Raw genomic sequence first — 22024 nt, forward strand, 5'->3', positions numbered from 1 at the left:
TAATGCAAAACAACCAACACATACAAGGCACGAGCTCATGCTTCGAACGAGGTGGCAAGTTGTGCTAATTGGCTAAAGTTAATGTTGAACAGATATTGAAGTGCATAAGAACACAGACAAGTTTTACAGATTTTCGCAGATTCTTTGCCCTGTCTGCTTTTCTATAAAATTTTGTCTATATCGCAATGCACATCAAGATCTGTTTAACATGAAATCATGGTTGAAATTGTTGATCAAGAAATGACTAATAGGAAAACGGAGCTAATAATCATCACATGGTTTGTGCAGCAAGATAGCTCAGGATAAACAGGGATGGTGGCATTACGTCAGGTAAACTGGGCAAGGTGCGATAATGGGGAAGGTAACTATGGTACTGTTCAAGGGCTATTGATACTACCCATTTGATGTTAATGAAGCCTAATTTTGGTGGAATTGCATTAAGTCGTGATTGCAATTGTGCTGACTGCGTGCAAACATTTCTTTGAGATGGTGAAGTACAGGAAAACACATAAACAGGTGCATGCAAGATATAGTTCCACAACACCTGCTGCAAGCGTTAAAAAAAAAAATGATTTCAAGTTTCAGCACCAAGCTCCTTTGAACGTGGGCAGTGAGTTCACTTGACCAACTGGCCTGGCTGCCAGTCACATTAGGAACTAACTAGGAGACAGGCAATGACAGCCAGTAAAAATGTGAGATACGGCCAGCTTGAATCCCACTTGTATGGGAACCTTCACCTGGTATTTCCAACGGCCATGGCTCACCACCAAAGAAAGTGGCATGTGGTTTAAAGCTGCAAATCTAATAGGAACATTTCCCGTTTCCAACTGGAATTAATGAACATTCCAGTGGGCAAATGCTCTCTCTCATTTCCAGCTGAGATGTGAATTGATTGCAGAGGAGAACAGAGCATTTTCCATCTGGAAATTGCAAGCTTCCAAGCTGGAACGAAATGTTTTCTTGCTGGATCAAAACTTGCAATCCCAACTGGAAAAAGTGTGTACCTGCTAGAAAATTATCCAACTGGACCAAATTTGTCATTCAATAATCCAGCTGGAACTGGAAATTTACCATCTGGGATATGCTTGGCAGGAGCCTGGCAGCAGGCAGTCTGACTATAAGGAAGAGGGGGGATTGTGTGAAGGGGCATACCACAGCAAATCATCTTATTTCTATCAGAATTAATTATGAGAAGAAAATCTGGACAATAATCTGATTTTCTGAGCCGTTAATTTTTCTTCAGCCCCCATCTCACTAAAACTAATGCTCTACAAAACATTAGTTAGGCCCAAAATAAAACATGCATCATCAATCTGGGGTCCCTCATCATCAGTGCTCATTTCTTTGCTTGAGGCCATCCAGAACCGTTCAGCTCGTTTTATTTACTCCAATTATTCTCATACATCCAGCGTGTCTGCAATGAAGCCTTCTCTTATCATTCCTGATCTACCTTGCGGAAGAGCAGTTGACCGTCTTTGTCCTTTTCATAAAATCGTTTTCACTAACCATGATCTCAATAATGCTCCCTTGACTGCGCCTTCCTAAATCTGTGTTGATCATCGTTCTAAAGTTCAAGTTCCAGGCTGCCGCAACAACTTGAGCTTTCATTCATTCATGCCAAAGACGTCATCGGAATGAAACCACCTCCCCGCCCCCATCGCCAGCAACCCTGATCAATCTACATTCAATATCTACATCTGCAACAACGTGCCACCACTGTACCATTCCTCTCTGTAACGCTGCAATGGCATTGAGAGTATTACAAATAAATAAAGATGAACTGAAGTGCATTTTTCAGACACTTCCAAGTATCAATGGCAGCCTAGTGATATCCTTGAAGAGAGACAACTGGTTCTATGTACCTCGCCAGTAGTAACTTATAGGGGCGAAATGTGGAGATTAATAACAACACTTGAAAGGAAGCTATGCCTACACAAATCATGAGATGCTCATCAATGCCTCAGTAGTGCTACCAAGTTTACATGTCACTTTTTAAAGCCAACCAACATGCATAGCCCTTAAAGTAAAATTAGGCACCGTCATCTCTACATTACAGTCCACAGCCAGTATAAAATATGCACAGGTCAATATGGACCAAAAACAGATTTACAAAGGCACATAAAAATTATGCATAAACAAAAGTACACATAGGAATTAGACAAATAAAGAGATAGGAATGTCGGCAAGATAATGTGTTACCAGACAGACCAACCACTGTCAATGCTCTCTCTATCTCGTAATCTATCGTAGTCACACAGGAGTTGTTACCTCTGTAGCAGGCGTCAAATCGATGGCAAGTGCATCCACATCTCCATAAGCACTGAAAGGGTTGTAGCAACTTCCAACGTCCAGAAGACGCACCTTTTCCTCAGCAAATCCCAGTACTCTGAAAACAGAAGGAAAGATGTAACCATGTGTGGATCCAGGGGGGGATGTCCAGATGTCCTGATCTCCCCCTTAAAGTTAGTGTACACAGCGCCAGCTTACGGCATGTGACAAACTCGTGAAGTCCTTCTTCCAAGCAGTTTCTGTTTTTGTTGCCCCAGAGAGACAAGAAAGGTTAATGTATTCAAGAGAACCTGCCAGCACGTAAGAAGCTCGCTGTAACGAAAGTTGGCATGGATGTCAGCCTTGGCCATGCCCAACATTCAACAAGGAAAAGAAAGGAGGCGTGGGGGAGAGGGAAGGTGGACATGGTGCACCTCACTGCTCTGCAAAGGGTTTCCTCCGCTGTATGATCACTGAAATGGTGGTAGCTGTCCTTCCGACATGCCAGCTTGATGCCTGTAGAGCGCATGCGAGTGCGCAAGTGGTAGCCTGTACATTTTACTGCAGATGTCCGACAAGATCTGCTCTTCAGGGAGGCTGGCTTGCCCGAATCTTGCTCGCTAAGCATGGATGAAGGAATGGCACAACTTCTGTGTGAAATAGGGCTTCATGGAAGTGAACATATGCGGCCTGATCGAGACAATGGACACAGATGTCTTCCCCAATGTGAAGGTTCTTTTGCATGTTGGAGAGACTCTGCCGTGCGCAAGCGTCAAGGCCGAGAGAAGCTTCTTTGCACTACACTGAACCATCACATTCACGTGATCTGCTATGACAGTTGAACGCCTGGCGGGCCTCCTCCTGATCAGCATCCACCTAGCAATGGACATTAATATGGAGATAGAGAATAAACTTTATACAGAACAGCACGCGAATGTAGGTACACCTGGCGACAACTTTCTGTGGTAGTGCGGCGAATGCTACAGAGCCGAAGCACACATTTTTTTACTGCGATTCTGCAAGTAGTCCAGGAATGTAAGCAACTGGAAGCTACGTAGCGTAAAAGAAATCATACCAATTATTATTTTACTTGTTCAAGATTTATTTCTTAACAAATAAAAAGCTTGCTGAGGAAAAGGATTTCTGTTACTTGCTGTACCTAGTTTGGGCTTTCTGGTGTCCATGTCTGGTTTTCCTATTCCTGCAAACTGCCAGCAAAATGTCAGTACTACTCGGTGTAGTAACAGAAGAGCAGAAGCTCCGAACATGTGAGCGCTTCCTCGTAGCTTTGGCTCGGCTGCTACAGAAAGTTGTTGTCGGGTGTAGCTCCTCTGCTCTGCAGTGGGCGGTCCCCTCAGCCCAGGAGTCCAGCAATCCTAGCTCCCCTTTTCGCTCGGTGGACCAGCTCAAGCTAGTCCGTCAAGTTGGAGCTGGGCAGCACCGCCTCCCATTGCCATGTGGCGGGGTGTTACGGGTGTGACTTCTGGTGTGCTTGCATGCCATTACCATGTGGTAGGACGTTGCGCGTTTTTCGCAGTTTGGGCATTTATAAGAATACATTGCAGGGTACAGCATGGTATGGTGTAGCACAGACTCATGTGTGGATATGTGTTTGCCTGTAGTTTTCGCTGCCATACCAGGGCCTCCTCCCACGTGAGAGCATTATGCGGTGGTGATATTTTTTCATGACAGCTGATAGTGTTTTACGATGTGCACGATGGTTTATGGTATCGGCTCGGGCTGGAGCTGCTCATCGCGTCTCTCTTGACGTGAAGCAAATTGAAACTATGTCCACCAGGATAAATTGCCACGATATCCCTGCAAGAGGTTTCAGAGGTGTATCTTAAGCAACAAGTGAAAATCTTTTCCCTCAGCCAAAGCAACTAATGCTTACTGTACTTGAGGACTAAAATATGATGCTGCAGATCATCTTTGTACGTTTAGTTTTATTATGCAGCATTTTGTATTTATATTTTTGACTTCTAAGTCATTCCTCAGTGCCTTTATTCCAGTAATAAATCAATACCATGCTTATCGGCAAGTCAGCGGTTGTCTCAGATGAACTGGCGCCCGCAAACTTCTTGGGAGGCTCGGCATCGCTGTCAGGCTTAAGGAAAGGTTCTATTAATTTTGATGCCACAAGCAAGTTGTATTTCCATTAAGAGGAAGTGCACTTAGAATCACAAGTTGGTTCTTGCGCAGAATATTTGTCCCAACTGCTGTTTGTCACTGACTATGTTAAATACTGACCCTTCACTACTGGAGCGCCCATAGTTGGGATGCATACTTTACCTTTAAAATATTTTTGTTTATATTAAGCCAACACTGACACAGAGCAGCGTTAGTGATGTTTCTGCATGCCTCTGGGAATGAGTTGCTTTGGGGCCAACGCAGAAGTAAAATGGCACGCTTGAGCACGCCAATGCTTCTTGTTCAAAAATATATATATGTTGTTAGAATGCTCAGTGGGACGTGAATAAACTTACTATGATTGTTACCATTATTATTATATTACTACTATTATTGATTGTAAGCATCCTGCAGTTGCTATGAATCGCCATCTCAAAGTCAGACACCCCTGCACCCTTTCAAAGAAGTGTGGATCCACGCCTGGTTATAACCACTAGTCAATATGCTCCCTATACACTCATAATGAAACCAAGTCTCCATAAAGTGGAACTGCAGTACCAGGACTTTCATAATTTCTCAAAATTTTTGTGATCACAGAACAGTGACCATCTCTACAAGCCGATGCCACTATGACTTCTCATTATAGCCACTGTGATTCAAACGTAGCATCTCTACACTGATTTCATGCATGTTTTCACTGTAATACCTGTCACTCTACACTACGTACTTGGGTTAATTCACCACAATCACTACAGTGTTCAAACACAATGCATGCGAACAATGCGAACAAGATTTCCTATGTTATACACAGCATGACTGCCAGTCTGCTTTCAACGTACAACACACAGGAATAGAATGGCCTTCCTTTCTGATCAGGAAAAGATGACTCAGTGTCTATTTTGGCAATATGTATAGCTAATTATACTGTACCTTATAAAATATAATGTGCTATATATTTTCTGTTATCTTGACCAACAAGCTTTTTTTATGACCATGTATGTGTGAACCTCTCCGCAAGTATCATACGCTGGCCTTGCATAGAAAATGCACCTGACTTAGTGGTACGAAAAAAAAAAAATGATGGTTTAATAAAGTGGTGCTGTGCCGCATTACATTCGAGTGCTCATCTGAATAAACTGCAACAGCCACTGAATGCCCATATACTAGGATATCAATACTGATACCGGTGTATGTGAAGGAGGTGGAAAGCAACACAAGCCTTCACCAACACCAACACAAGCCAACACAATTTTTCTCGCCTTTCACTTTCAAGGCCTGTACACACGTGGGTCATCGCAGACACAACTCCCGAAGCTAACGAACCATCATGAGGTAAGCATATGAAAAATTAACATTTATTGTTCAAACACAGCATCAATTATGAATGAGAGCGATAAGCCGCATATTAATAGAGGGAGGGGGGAAGGAAAGTGAAAGACAAGTTGCTGCCAGCAAGAGCTGAACCTCGACATGGTGCATACAATGCTCTACCAACTGAGCTATGATGACAGCTGTCACCCTGTCTACTTTGTTGCCTATTCATATATGTGTACTACATCTAGCCCTGGGAGTGTTAGCCACTGTCACATGTGACCATGGTAGTGGATGCGGAATGTCCTCTGCCAACTGTAGGCATTATGTGGTACATGACTTTAGGAGTGGAAAAATGGAGCTATTGTATGCTACGTTGAAGTACCGAAGTTGCCATAATATTGAATGCTTTGGTTCCCTGAATTTCTTTATCTTATTATGAGGAACTGATTCTATATAGTGCCAAGGTGGAATAAGTCACCAAATGATGTCTACACAAGTTTCATTTATTTGAGGAAACACTTCCTACGCCTTCAAAGAATGTTTATGAGTTTAGTGACTATGTGTAACTAGTTTTCCAGCTTAACCTTATTGTAAAAATTTATTAGTGCTGATTATGAAGCTTGGTATTCACATTTTCTTTCTTTAACTGCAATAGCAATTGTATGAACATTACAGCTGCCCTCTCAGAATCATATATCAGCAAACTGCAGCTCAGTCTGGTTCACCAAAAAGAACACAGAACAGGTGTTGTGCATACACTACACACAGTGTTCCTCTGTTGTACACGATGTGCTATGCCCAGGAACACTGACCCAGGAATTAATAATAATAATAATAATAATAATAATAATAATAATAATAATAATAATAATAATAATAATAATAATAATAATAATAATACCTTTATTGCCAATAATCAAATCAGTACATTTATACAGGCTTGCCAAAGCCTTTGAAGGCTTGAGCGGCAGAGCCTGGCAGGCAGCAAGACCATACACAGTACATTATTAGATGATTTATAAGCAGCGAACTCGAGTATAGCGTACCAGAAAAAAGTTTTTAAAATTTGTACAGTGTCTATGAAAAGAATTTTCATTGAGCATAATGAACACAGAAACAGCAATGCGTGTGAACAAAATGACCATGAGATAATAGGTAGCCATACACCAATCTGGCTGTCATGGTGCAAAGGAATTGCACGATCGCATGCATGAACACAAGCAATAACGGTAAACAAAAGGAACAAATACGGCTTTACAAACAGACACGCCTTAGCAGTCTCTTTAACTTGTATTTCGTTTTTGCACAGAAGGTGCTGGGAGTAATTTATTGAAGTAGGTTGGAACATAATGGGCGTGAGCTCTAGTGCCGTACCTTGTGGAACAACGTGGCCTCCAAAAGGGGTCCCTGGGCCTTAAGCAACGGGAAGAGGTGTACGGAACTAGGAATTCACTGGACCAGAAGTGTTTTAAAACAACCATTTGCATTAAAAGATTGTTGAAATTCGGCATCGAAAGTAATTTGAAACGGTCTGTGTCAGCATTCAGGCTCAGATCATAAGATATGTTTTTTAAGAGGGAGTGCAGTATCCCATTTATTCTGTTGTGCCAGCGGACAGCACAGTGCCTGTAGATTGTTATTCCATACCAGAGTAGACTGTAGCCTAAAGCATGTGTTATTGTTTTCCTTACTGATAAGGGCATGTAGTATATTATATTGTACAGTAGACAGGATACGGCGCGAAGTTTTTTACAAACATAAGCAAGGTGGCTGTTCCAAGAAAGGTCGCTGTCCCGATATAAGCCAAGACACTTTACAACAGATGAGTACTGTGATGGTTTACAAGAAGAAGCTGAACAATCTGAAGAATGCAAAACAAGAGGATAGTCAAGGGCTACCTTCCTTAAATGATTATGGAAGCAGATTAATTGCGTCTTAGATACATTTATAGTAATTAGGTTGTTTCAAAACCAATCTATAGCTTTTGTGGTAGCAGACTGTAAAGAAGCAATCGCATCATAGTAGCTGTGGCCAGAAGTTACGATCATTTTATCATCGGCATATTGATAAAGAGAAATGGGTATCATGCTAAAGAGGTCATTTACAAAAATATTAAATAATAATTGGCTGAGTATAGATCCCTGCGGAACTCCAGCATTAATAATGAAGAATGTGCTATGAACTTGCCCGACTGAGACGACCTGACGCCTACCCCGAAAGAAATTTGGTAACGACGACCAGAAAGCACCCTGAAATCCTAAGAAGAAAAGCTTATTTACCAACAGACCATGATGAACACTGTCAAAAGCCTTGCTACCGTCAAAAAGGAGTGCACAAAAAACTTCGTTATTATCGAAAGCTGTATTCAACTGATCGAGAAATCTTCCAGAAGGGTTTGAGTGCTTTTCCCGGGCCGGAAACCATACTGACTAGGCAACAAAATGCTGTGGGCGTCCAGAAAGCTTGGCATCATTAACAATAACTGTTTTTCTAGTATTTGAGCAACAGAAGGCAAAATTGAAATTGGGTGATAATTTTCAACTCTATTATGCGCACCGCTTCTATAAAGAGGTATAACTATTGCTGTTTTCAGTTTCACAGGAATTTCACGACTTGAAATTATGAGATTGAGTAGTGCTAGCAAAACCTCTTGAATGTATTCATATGTTCTGTGCCAGTAAATAATGGAAATACCGCCAATTCCCGGTGATTTATTACATTTTAAGCTGAAAATAATCTATATTAGCTCTTCCTGAGAAATTGAAGGCAGATATGCCGATTCACTAATGCTGTGACGCAAAGTGCCCAGATCTACCTGTAAGTTTGTGTTTCTATTTCCACAAGAGAAGTGGTTGTTAAACCGATCAGAAATATTCTGTCTGCCACTGGATAAACTGGAAGGAAAATAATTCATTATATTAGCTCGTGTATTAGCGCCTCTAAAGTGGTTAACTAACGACAATGGTTGCTTGCTACTGTAACCAGCAGCTTTAAATTTGTCTCGAAAATGTATTCGCTTTGCTGAGCGGATCATGGCAGTAACTTTATTTCTCAACTGCTTAAAAGTCTGCACAATTTGGGGCAGCCCTATGGATCCAGAAAAAAGGCACTCTGGAGCAGGGGCAATGGTTCACCTGAGGGTACAATCATGGGTGCAGGGAAAATAATTTCATTAGCATGTCTCTCATCTCAGCTCATGATGATACCGAAGACTACATGCTGAGCACACTCCCGACATGCTTGTACTTCACAGCGACCAATCACCTTGCGGCATTTTAACCAATAGAACTAACCAATAAGTGTCCCAGTCGCACATTTAAGTAGGTCTACCAGGAAGCTATCACTTGACTTTGACAAAAATTCTCCGAAGGCTCCTGCTGTATTAAAAAAAAAGATTATGGGTTTTTATGTGTCAAAACCCATAATGAGGCACGCCGTAGTGCGGGACTCGGGATTATTCTACAGTGAGGCTGTATATGACTAGCTGATTCGTCCGTCCGTCCATCCGTCCGTACGTCTGTCGGTTGCCTGTATGCTAGAGCCTCCTCCAGTGCAACCCCATGCACATGAAAAAAAAAAGGAGGCAAAGAGAGGCGTGTAATTAGCCTATACTACCTATATAGCACAAGGCATGTTTGCTCTGATCCATGACGTCAGGCTATGTGGCCCGAAATTTTCACTGACAAGGCTGGCGTGATGAAACCGGTGATGTCAGAATAACTGTGGCCTACTCTGGAGATTTTATGGCAGTTGGGCCAGGTAACATAACGTAATGGATCGGTGTGAAAAGGCCTTGTGCTATCTAGGTAGGGTTGAATTAGCTGCGCCAGTAGTGACGTTGTTGCTCTCCATCGCAGCTGAAAGCATGCGCAGCACTTTCTCTCGGGCTCCGAAATAGGTAGGCCACGCGTCATACGTACTCCTGAGGAGAAGGCAGCTTTCGATCAGCAATGCCATGAGCAGAACAGGGAACAAGCTAGCCTACGCCGTGCCGATGCTGCAGCCCGGGCACAAGAGCAGGCTCATGCAGCCGAGCGTATGCAGCAACTGTGTACCGAAGATGCAGCAGCCTACCAAGTTATCATTTAGTGAATCATTGGGTTAGCCCTGTGATAAACACCGAGGCCACACGTTTCAGCTTCGTTGGTTAACCATCTGTACGGAGTGCTTGGGTGGTGGTTTTTTAACCACCTGAGGTTCCTTAATGTGCACCTAAACCTAAGTACATGGGTGTTCTTGCACTTCACCCCCAGTGAAATGCGGGTGCCGTGGCCGAGCTTTCATCCCGCGAACTTGTGCTTAGCAAGGCAACACCAAAGCCACAGAGCAACCACAACAAGTTGCTCAATTTTTTTATCAATTTCTTGCTGCTGGTTTTTACGCCTCACACAATTCAAAACTTCACAATATTAAGGCAAACCTAGGGAACTGGCCACCAATAACAAAGATACGACAGACTGAGGTTATTTTCTGCCACCTTAGAATAGGGCATACTTATGGCACTCACTCCTACCTATTAACTAGTGATGATCCTCCTGCCTGCGATAAATGTGACGAGATGCTTACGTACGGCCCTTCATGTCTTCTTAGAGTGCTTAGAAATATAAACTCAATGAAAAAAGTAGTTTTCCTGGGCCTACAGACAATACATTCCCCTCCACCCCGCAATGTTTCTGGGCATTGAACCCCTATTCAACCTTAAGAGAAAGCTTTAGCTCGAGTGCTCCTATCTAAATACATGTAAAAGGAGAATTCGTTTTTCTCGGCAACCACTGCACCAAATTTGACGAGGTTTGTTGTATTTAAAAGAAAAACTTAAAATCTAGTGACTGTTGGTTTCGAAATTTTGTGTTAGGTTGTCAATTCTTTATTAAAAATTGGCAAAAATTCAAAATTTTCAAAAAATGAAACTATCAAGTTTACAACTCTGCAACTCAACAACTAAAAATGATAATACAATTCTGTGAATTGCGTCTAATAGTACATCTAAAGCGGACAAAATTGGCTTGCTACACATGAATATAAAAAAATTTAATCATAGGGAAATACAAGATTTAAAATGCCATATTGAATTTGTCCGCTTTGAATAGTCTAATGAATGCCGTTTACAGAACCGCGATATCAGTTCTTGATGCAGAGCTATGAATTTGTAAACTTCGTGCTTCTATTTTTTTCATACGGTCACATATTTTAAGATCGTTTTAAGAAAATTCAAGCCCTAAATCGAAATTCCGCTTCCAACAGTCACTAGAATTTAGCTTTCTCTCTCAAATGCAATAAATTTTGCTAAAATTGGCTAAAATGTCCCAAAAGACTAAAGCCAGTCAGGCAGGTATCAAGACCTCGGCCAAAGAAACCAACGAAGACCCAGCTACGGTGGTTCGCCACTGAAGACGAGGACTCCGAGCTGGAGTTCCCTCCGGCCATGGATCGTCGCAGCCGCTCCAGAACCCGCTCGCCGTCGCGGAGCCGATCTTGTTCCGGGCAGCCGGGCCAGAGGAGACGGTCGGCATCCCGACCCAAGGTGCCTCAGCAGCAAGATCAGACAAAAAAGAAGGAGGCCCCAAGAAGCAAGTCACCAGGGATCCTACTGGCATGCAGCACCCCACAAAATAATCAGGTGAGCTGGGCGCAAGTCGCATCTCCCACTGCCAATGCTAAGAATACACCTACACCAATCACACAAAACCCAGAGTACAAGAAAATAGTAGAAGAAAACAAAATACTTCGAAACAGTTTAGCCGAGCTACGAGCCGAGCTTGAAGCTTTTAAGCGCACGGCAAACAACAGCACATCACAGCAACCCATACAAATTGCGGACCACACTTCCAAATCACCACCACAAACATCACTGCAACAAAGGACCGCCTCCAGCACTCATTCGTTAACGCTGCAACAGTTAGCACAAAACATGCAACTAATGTTCGCAGAGCTACACAAACTCAAACGAATGGTAGAGGATGTGCAAACAAAAGCCACAGCCGTCCCCCGAAAGAGGGTCAGTCAAAGTCCGGGAGCTCCTACCAGGACACCGAAAGCTATAGAGCACACTGATAGCGACAGTAATATCCATGGATAATATGGCAAACAACACAAAGACCGGACACATTGAAATCTGGCAATGGAATTGCTGCACGCTACGCACTAAATTGGCTAATTTCACGCACTACATAGAATCGGCGCCAATCCCTCCCGACGTTATCTGTATTCAGGAAATAGGGAAACAAAATCAAAAACTCAAAGGCTACGAGCTTTATGCTCACCCTGACTACCCTCAAGTAGCCACCTTTGCCAAGAAGGATGTCGCGATTAGCGTAAATTATTTTTTCCGGGAACCTATTCAGCACCAGATAATCACGATTTGGCCGCAGAAAAGGGGCAAACCTAAAACAATTATTGTGAACGTTTATAGTTCTCCCAGAGAAAAACAGGCGGATTTTGAAAACGTGGTGGCCACCGCGGTGCGACTCGCTCAAGGTAGGGACAAATTAATATTGTTAGGCGACTTTAACGCTCAACACTCAAACTGGGGCTACAGTAGAGTCAATCCCAAGGGCATATTGTTAGCAGACGTTGTAGAGCGCTACGGACTTTTCCAGCTAACTCAACCGGATCTCCCAACGCGAATCGGAAACAGCGTGTCCCAGGACACTTCCCCTGACCTCACGTTCACCAACAACGAAAGTGAGACGCGATGGACGAACCTAGGTGAAAACCTAGGAAGTGATCACTATATCTTAAGCATATCGGTTAATGCAGCCAGGATTCGAAGAGCTATTGGCAAGGCAAAGCTATCCGACTGGACCAAATTTCGTGAAAAACAGAAAACAATCGGCAGCATAACAGACGTAGGAGAATGGGCCGAGCAGATCCGAGTTATTCACTCTAGGGTCACCAAAACAATTGAAACGACAACGGAGGCTCCAGCCGTGGATCGTCACCTGTTGCATCTCTGGGAAGCCCGGAGAGGCCTCACAAAAAGGTGGAAAAGGCAGAAGCTTAATCGTAAACTCAGGATACGGATAGCTCAGCTAGCGCAGGAAGCTAACGAATACGCACAAAAGTTAAGCGACAGCAATTGGCATCAGTTCAGCGACTCGCTTCGGGGCACGTTGACTACAGAGAAAACGTGGCGCATTCTTCGAAGTATGATTGACCCGGGAGGAACAAAAACAGTCGCGAATCGCACACTTAAGCTGCTTGAAAACGAGTTTGAAGGTCGGGAAGCTGACATGATTGACAAAATTAAAGAGATATACGTAGGAACTGTACCGACCGGGCAATCCACCAAACCCGTTTACGAAGGTCAGGACCAACCGGAACTGGACGCCCCCATAACCTTTGAAGAGGTTTACGCAGCGGCACACTCCTTCAAGAAAAACACGACCCCAGGGGTAGATCAGGTCACAAACGCAATGATTCGCAATCTAAGTGACGACACGCTAAAGAGCTTGACCAAATTCTTTAACGACACGGTCTGGACAGAGGACGGCGTCCTTCCAAAAGAATGGAAGGAAGCAAAAATAATTCTTATTCCAAAACCAGGTAAGCGTCGTAACATCAACAACCTTCGGCCCTTCTCCCTAACGTCGTGCGCGGGGAAACTCTTTGAAAAGGTTGTGCAGGTCCGGCTCTCGAACCACATAGAGCTGAACAACATGTTCCCCTCCAACATGTTTGGTTTCCGACCCCACGTGTCAGCGCAGGACATTTTTCTACTACTAAAGCACGAGGTCCTGCACCCCAACAGAGGGTCGGAAGATAAATTTGTACTGGCATTGGACATCAAAAAGGCCTTCGACAGCATCTCCCACCACGCTATTCTGGAGGGACTGGAAGCGGTGAACTGCGGATCGCAAATTTATAACTACGTGCGCTCGTTCCTCAGCCACCGCACGGCCACAATTGGATTAGGCTCCATGAGGTCCGACACCTTCAACTGTCCAGACAGAGGTACCCCTCAGGGAGCTATACTCTCTCCACTGCTATTCAATGTAGGGATGAGAAAGCTAGCCCTGGAGCTAGATAAACACCCGAATCTCGGTTGTGCGATATATGCCGATGATATCACGTTCTGGGCTCACCAGGGGTCCTACGGGGACAAGCAAGAAACCCTTCAAAAGGCCATAGACGCAGTCGTGGAATACGCGAGGGCGGCGGACATGGCATGCGCACCCGAAAAATCGGAATTCATTCGAGTGCGTGCGAAGTACGCAAGAAAGAAGGACTGGGTGCCGCTCACTCTGACTCTCGACGGGGTGCCAATTCGTGAAGTGGAGACACTCAGAATATTGGGGATGTGGATACAGCAGAATGCTGGAACATCTCACACCCTACAAAAACTAAAGGCGGTCACAGGAAACGTGGCCAGAATGATAAGGAGAGTGGCAAGAAGCAGAGACGGCCTAACTGAGGGAGAGACCATCAGCCTGGTTCACGCATTCGTAATTAGCCGACTCACACATGCCCTTCCGTATCAGGCCTTGACAAACCAAGAGATTAAACAGGCAAACGCAATAATAAGAAAAGCCTTCAAAGCCGCCCTTGGTCTTCCCGAATGCACTAGCACAGAGAGATTCGAGGGACTGGGCCTGCACAATACTTTTGACGAGTACGCAGTCGCGACGTCATATGCCCAGAAAGAAAGACTCTGTTCTTCAACTCAGGGCAGGGAAGTATTGGTGAGGTTAGGCTTTCCCCTGAGACCCCAGTATTGCGGAGAGGAAACGGCACAGATAGACCGCAATGTTCGATCGCACATCGCGGTGGCCCCAATTCCCAAAAACATGCACCCCAAGTAGCATCCCGGACGACGCAGAGCAAGGGCAAAGACCCTTCACAAACGTTTCGGCATGGGACCGGGGGTGTATTATACGGATGCCAGTCGAGCCAGCTCAGACACTTTCAGCATAGTCTCTACATGCAACAACAACATAACAACGGCATCCTTCAAAACCTCCTCGGCATGCGTGGCAGAGGCTGCAGCCATCGCCTTGGCCATTCAGGACGCCGAGCGCCAAACCAATTCGGCTGCCATATTATCCGACTCACAAGCGGCTTGCCGCCTGTTTTTACAAGGAACGGCACCCAAATCAATAATCAAAATTTTAGGCACTATACTAGAGGGGCACCACACTATCGTCTGGTGTCCGGCACACGAGCGACTGGCAGGAAACGCTAGGGCAGACCGTATTGCTCGAGGTTTGAACGTCCGAGCAACGGCATGGCCTAGCGACGTCCTTCCACCGAATTCTCGTGACATCCTCCTACAGCAAAGGCAGGAGCGGAGACGTTTTGGACATCCTCACTCCGATTTAAACAGCGAACAGGAGAGGGACTGGCGTCGTATTCAGACCAATACATACCCCAACCTGCACCACCTACACAGAATACACCCCACGAGGTTCACTGACGAGTGCCCGTGGTGCACAGACACACCCACACTAAAACACATCACATGGGAGTGCCCCAGGAGGCCTCCGCACATAGACAGTCCTATATTACACCAACATCCACTAATGAGGAATAGGCAGTGGGAGGCATGGCTTGCGGACGAGGGTCGGGAGAGCCAGTTGGCTCTTCTGGACCAAGCCCAGCGAGCCGCTCGTGCCAGTGGGGCCCTGGAATAGGGGCTCCAACCATCGTGCCTCATTTTATTTACATTGAATAAAGTTTTACTCTCTCTCTGGCCCAGGGGTTATCTCAGAAAAAAGTTTTCGCATTTTACATGTATTTGAATAGGCCGCATCAGAGTTGGGCCCAAGCTAAAGCTTCCTCTTAACATTTTTACTAGATGTTGGCACATTGCATGTTATCAGCCCAAGGTCGACGTAGCACATGCTCACACTAGAGGCTGCTGCTGCGATACCATGTTGTAAAGCACACGCCTCCCCGCCCTTGCATTCAAGGGCTCACAGTGAGGTACTAGTGCTACTGTTACTCACTCTTTCAGTACATACATAATCCCTTGGTAAAAGAATCTTCATGTTCGTAGCATACACCACTAATCATTGTCATTATTTTAGTACCTGTACGTATTACGCACTTTACAGCTACTAATTTTAGGCCTCTCTACAGCCAAGTTACACGTACTATTCACATCCTGATTCGCAAGCGTGACATTTGTCATGTTCTACCATTGGCACTTCATTTACTATCTATTACTTGGCACTATTTGGCCATATCTGGTCCTTGCGTCAATAAAATCCACGCATCATCATCACGATTATTTTGTTTTCTCTGTTTGCCATGATTTCTTTTGTTTGTAATTACTCACATGAGTGATTAACTCACAGAATATCCAATTCTCGCAAACTTGCAGACCCGTGACACAACTCCGAGCGGACTCCTGGGGTCTTGTGTTAATGAAGTGCATTTGGAATTACTACAGATTCGATCAACTGAAAAGTGGTTTTGTTTGCAAGGCATTGCAGTGATGGAATGTACAAGGCATTTTTTCTCCATCATCATTACAGGTGCACCATGTGCAGTGGAAAGCACCCGTTATTTATGACTAACAATGACTAAGAAGAAGTAGTTGGTTAGTCTTTATTACATAGAAGTATAGTGAACAAAGGTAGCTTTTTAATCATCTTTTGTTTGCACCACTTTAAAGGCAAAAGCTGTGGCTGCGCACCATATGATCACATGCCCACGAAGTAGCTCGGGAGAAAAAAAAGGAAAAAGAAAAACCTCAGATAGCCTGTATCTTGCATGGGGCATAGTAAAAGGTGCCCCTGACAACTTTAGCAACCACGATGAAGTATCACATAGCAACGCTTGTTCAGATGCTGCAGTGTTGAATTGGGCTAATGTTACAGTTACATTGAAAACTTGCAAAGCTTAATGACATTGTAGCCCAAGGGTTAGAACTACGGTACACTAATGTAGCTCAATGTGCGATACAACGCAATGATGTGTCAAATTAAAGGTAAACATTTGGCATATATGTGCCTGGTTGGGAACAATAGCCGAATTGAAAAGTAGGAAAACTCCAAGCAAAGTTTATTTAAAAACCTGATGTATCAGTGCCCGACCAACTTCTTCGACGTTGACATGGGCGGAGATGTGGCAATCCTTAAGTGCTGTACAGCGTCACAGTGACAGGGGCCTAACTTTCATGTCACGCATCTAGAATGTTCCTTTCGAACACCATCCTTGCTGATTTGTGCATTCTTATTAAACCTGGTATCCTTGGAAGCTGTTTTTCCTACATTTTTGTATATTCTTAAAAAGGATGTTTTATTCCTTGATCAGACATGCTGCATAGTTTTTGTCTGCTGGTGTTTATTGATATATATATTTTTCTGTGAGTTCGAATTGTTCAAATGTTACCCTTCTCTGTAGTAGTACTGCTGACTGTATTTTTAGTATTACATTTTATTTAGATGCTCTTATGTTATTCTAGTTTGTAAGGTAACACTGTGCTTTTATTGCATTTTATATATTTTACATGCTTATAGTGCATGGTTTTTATGCATACTTTTCCTGTATCTCCCCCCCCCCCCTCTTTTTTTCTTTCAGGGTGCCACAGGCGTGGATTCTGCGAGGTACTCTGTAATAAATGAATGCACTGTGCACTAATGTTGGCAACAGAGTGCCGACCATGCTACTCCAAGAGTACTGGTCGGAGAGCGATGCAGTGCTTCAAGGAACCAGAGGTACGCAGCAGGATAGCTCTGTTTATGCAGATAAGATTGTGCAGACACAGATAACAGCTGCTAGGCCCGAAATCCATGCATGGTGAAAACACCACTGAAGCTGCCCTGTTCCATGCCATCAGCCCGGCACCCTTGCCCAGTCATCATGCTGTGACAGTTTCTGTGATGTGAAACTCATGACTAGAACAGTTTTTGCCAGATATATGCATCGTGTGTGCTGATGGACAGCTTTGCTGAGTGCACTCGGGATAGGAGGCAGTCGTTAGCTCAAGCTTTCTGTGCCCTTACCTGTGCTTCTCTGTTTCACTTCACGTCTTCAATGAAAAATAAGCGATGCCCGTTGCATGTGTGTGGATGCCAAAGCTTTAAGGCATGTCGAAGAACCATGGTTGTGTGGTGGGATGTTCAAATACCTGAAAATAACTGTCGGCGACACGGTTCTGATCATTCCCGGTGAGGCCTCATGAGCTGGAGCAACGGCAGCAACGAACCGCTGCCATTCGACAGGCAATTTCTTGTTCTCGCGCATGTTTTTTTTTTTCGTCATATGAGTGTTTGTTGCACTCGATCACGCTTACACAGCTAAGCGACGAAGTTGATCGTGACCTACCCATGTTTTGGCTTGTTTTTGTCTGCAGTGCACCATGCAGGTTGAAGGCATTTTGCAATGGCACTTTCAGTGCAGCTTCCACCACTTGCCGCTCCTTTACGGTGTTGCTCTAGCCAGGCACACGACTTACAAGTGCATCATGTTATGTGTTAAAGCTGCCGAGGCTTCTAAGGACTGATCTTGTTGGTTTTATACGGGCCATTAGATTGTCGCGCCAGCTGTCATGCATTTCATGTTTTGGATCTATTTTATGCATTGCTTCAAGCATGCTGAACTGTTGCTAGTAGTTTGATGCAGAACAGCTGAGTTTCTTTAAGTGCGAGGCTTTTATCTCGCCTCCTCTGTGAGGGGGCTTAAACCATGCTGTGTTTTATCAGAATGATAACACTCTAGGGCTTGTTTAACAGCTTTATTCCTTTTGCTCGAGGACCTCTTCAATATTGTGGTTGCTTGGGAAATATGTTAGAAAAGAGGTAGCTCAGGGCAAGGATTGTTCTTAGCCGCCACATGTGGCATTGCTGTTCGGTTTACTAAGAAAAATTTGCATCATGCTTGTGAAGTCTTTACACCTGGATGCTGTCTGAACATACTTACCAGGCAGGGTGTTTTGTTTGTTTGACAGCTGAGTGCCTCTCTTGCATGTGCATTTTGTAGGCAACTTAAGTCTTTCTCTTTATCTTTTGCAGCGTAGGAGTAGCAATGCCTATGATGCAAAGGACAAAGCCCGGCCTTGCCGCCAATCCCCATCTACTTTGTCCGATGCTGATTCGCGTTTAGGTATATCGTGTGGCTTCTGAATTCCATAACATTCTAAAGAAAAAAAAAATACTGAGAAGATGTTAAGAGTTTAGCTTTGTAGATTTCCAAGCAAGTCACTCAGGGAAAATTAAACTGTGAAAACTTCAGCGGGAAGGGTGGTTTGTCAATGTACGCAGCGGAAGTGCATCGGCAGTGCCGCACCAACTCGTGCTTTTATTCACTCGTGTGTTTGGTGACCTTGTTGACTAGTGTACCTTGCCTTAACGAATCCACAATTATTCTTCTTGAGGCGACTTCGAGGGTACTTATTCAGCGATGTGACGTGTATTCACTGGGAGCAGAATCACTACAATGTGTGCAGGCATCGCGCCGTGCGGAGTCATTTCATGTGTAAGTGTGCACCAAACGAAGTGCGCCTATTATTCAGGTACAGAAACAGTATTACGGCACGAGTTGAATTAACAAGAAGCTATAGGGACATCGCATTAGTGAACTAAATGAGGTGGCTACTTAGCATAAGCTCCGCTTCGTTTAACTGGGCCTTGTTGTGCTTGTCTGCGGGACGCACTGGCACATATGCGGACTGGGTTGCCCGAAACTCCGGTAACATTGCATACGTGTCTGTTCTCATTGAGACCTGCAGCTTTCCTGCAGCTGCCACTGAAGAAGTAGCGGTCTGGCACCCGAACGAAGAAGAAATCACAGCCGTGAATGTCAGCCATTCTGGCTGCAAGAAGTTGCCGCCTGATTCTGCATCCCAAGATTACTTTCGAAACCACCCGTTAGGTGGCCACCAGAGGCCCTCTTATATGTGGTGCACTACGTGTATAATTTCAATACCACAAAGCCACCGTAAAATCACCTAAAAAAAAAACCCTCCCCTTTCCTGCTCCCCAGCTCTCTCTTCCTCATAAACCAAGACAGCCTCGTGTGCATGGACATCTGTACGCTTTCAAGGGAATGCAGAGGCTGGCTTTCCTGCAACGCTCATCTGCCTGGTGGTTGAGCTTGCCAAACTCTAAAACCCAAAACTGGAAGAAACTAAAAATATGAAAAAAATAAAAGGAACTATGTCATTATATTAGGAGCACGGTGCCATGGCTCCCCATATAATGTGACACAATTTTTTCTGCTGCTAATAAAGAGTGAGAAGTCATGCAGACACTATCACATACAATTGTCGAAGTAAGTGAAACTTCACGTTGTGGGGCTGCCTTAGCTACTTCTCGTTGCCACTGAGCTTTATCGTCTGCTGGTTAAAGCGGCTGCATAGTGCACATAGCGCAATTAGTTCGAGGTCCATCACTTGACCCTTCCACAACAGGAGGACTTTGTAGCCTCCTACGCAATGAACTACCCAGACTACGATTATTGATAAAAAAACTTTTCTCTTCTCTCCAATATAATTCAATGGGCAAACCCATTGTGTTCAATGTCATGTGCTAATCACTACACCTTGTATAAACCCCACGGAAAGTGCTGTGTCGCTAGTCGAAAGGCTGTTCCATTCAGGGCAATTTCGGCAGTGTAACACATTGCGCCTGACCACAGCGCCGATGCAATGCCAATGAGACGCGCCCCTTCTGCCACGCCCGACTGCAGGTGTGCATCTGTCACAGCGGGGATGATGGCATCACTGATGCAACTAATCAATGGGTGCTGTGCTATACACATACCATCCTCTTCTCTGCCTGACCCAATCTTACAGCCTCCTCTCCACATTCCCCCATCCTCTTCAGATCACAAGTATTGCGCCAAGACTTGTCCCACTCCACACACACACAAAAAAAAGTGGGCACGATAAAAGCCCAAGTTATATTGGCACAATATTGGTAAATGTGCTGCCGGAATGGAAGGAAAATGATGCATACAGCTCAGAAATGCAGCGCTGGCGCAGAAACACATCAAACAGCTTGTGTTTTTTAGAGGACGGAATTCCTTGTGCAATGAATTTGGTGCCTTGTCAATTAACCTTGTGCATTCACTAATGCTAGAATCGACCGTACTTACTCTTTGGCTTGCTCGAGAATGGACTCGGAACATGGCAGACCCATTTTCCTGTAGTGCCTTCGCAGGCTGCGCTCGAGGCCGCCACCAAAGAAGTACTCCCTGGCAAGAACAGACACAATTATAATTGAATTTGGGCGATAAGTTGTTATCATTCTAGATAGCAACACTCTTAATTCTTATGCTGGACTTGGCTTAAATGCTGAGACTGTGTCAATGCACACATCTTTCACAATTTTCTTATGCAATCGTGATGAGTGGTAGAGCCATCATTTAGGCCATCTTTCATCCTACTCACAGCAGATTTTCTTTGGCACTTACGCATTTTTTTCATGAGAAAGTCTCACTGTGTTGTAGTGTGGGTAGCCAGTTTGTTATTGTGTAACACGTCGCTGCTGTTCTTCAATGGTTCTAATCATAATATTTTTCTCTGGTAAAATTCTTTTTTGTTACATTTTTGTGCATCATACTTACAAACTAATGCATTGCATTTTCTCGAATGAATATCTTGTTTTACAGTTGCAAAATTTGTCTGCTTTTTCAACTACACATTTATCTTGCCTCTGGGTGCAAGCTTGTTCAACTAGCCATTTTTACGAGCTAAGGGTGCAAACTCCTAGGATATTGAACATTTTGTCATAACGCATTCCATAAATGTTTGATGCCAACTGTACCAAATAAAATTTCTTTTCATTTTGTCATTGCTTGCCGTAGACAAGACATGCTCATCAACTCGCATCATGTCGCGCAGCTGAATTTGAACATTCACACATTTTCTTTGATGATTTGCATTGATTTCGATATGCTCTGTTCAAGCAATAACAATTGGCACCTGTAGTGTGCACTGGGAACAAAGCACCCTTTTAGAATAAAGGATATTAAAAAATATCTGGAAACAATGTCGAAGAAAAACTGTACATGCAATACAATACAGTAGAACCCCGTTACATCGATGTATTGAGGACCACGGCCATTTCATGCTGCAGGAAAAGCAGGTGGGCACCTAGGGTGGTACTTCATTGTCACCCCTCGTGTCATTCCAGCAGCAAGCCATTGACAACAGTGGGCTCTCTGGTATGGAACAATGTACCGATATATGGAAGCCTATACTCCAACCTTTATCATTGCGATTACTAAAGCGTTACAAAGTGACGTCGAAATGTTTCAATATAATACACATAAATTTGGCACTCGAGCGTACACAGGTGCGCAATAACTCGACTTTTCCTGGGGCAGCAAAATAATGTGGAACACTGCTGGTCAGGACCAGGCAAAC

The 22024-nt window shown here is 44.2% G+C and overlaps 1 protein-coding gene across 2 annotated transcripts in view; it reads right to left on the bottom strand.

The window, feature by feature from the left end:
• Samtor (S-adenosylmethionine sensor upstream of TORC1) overlaps positions 1-22024 on the bottom strand; it is a 28653-nt gene that overhangs the window by 4842 nt on the left and 1787 nt on the right. For both annotated transcript variants that reach the window (XM_055062483.2, XM_050191426.3), the window contains exons 3-4: positions 20752-20850; positions 2269-2386 (exon numbers count right to left, since the gene is read on the bottom strand). In XM_055062483.2, the coding sequence (XP_054918458.2) occupies positions 2269-2386; positions 20752-20850 (217 nt within the window). The remainder of the gene's footprint in view (positions 1-2268; positions 2387-20751; positions 20851-22024) is intronic.

Source organism: Dermacentor andersoni, chromosome 10 (assembly GCF_023375885.2).
Source record: "Dermacentor andersoni chromosome 10, qqDerAnde1_hic_scaffold, whole genome shotgun sequence".
In the NCBI taxonomy this organism is placed as follows: Eukaryota; Metazoa; Arthropoda; class Arachnida; order Ixodida; family Ixodidae; genus Dermacentor; species Dermacentor andersoni.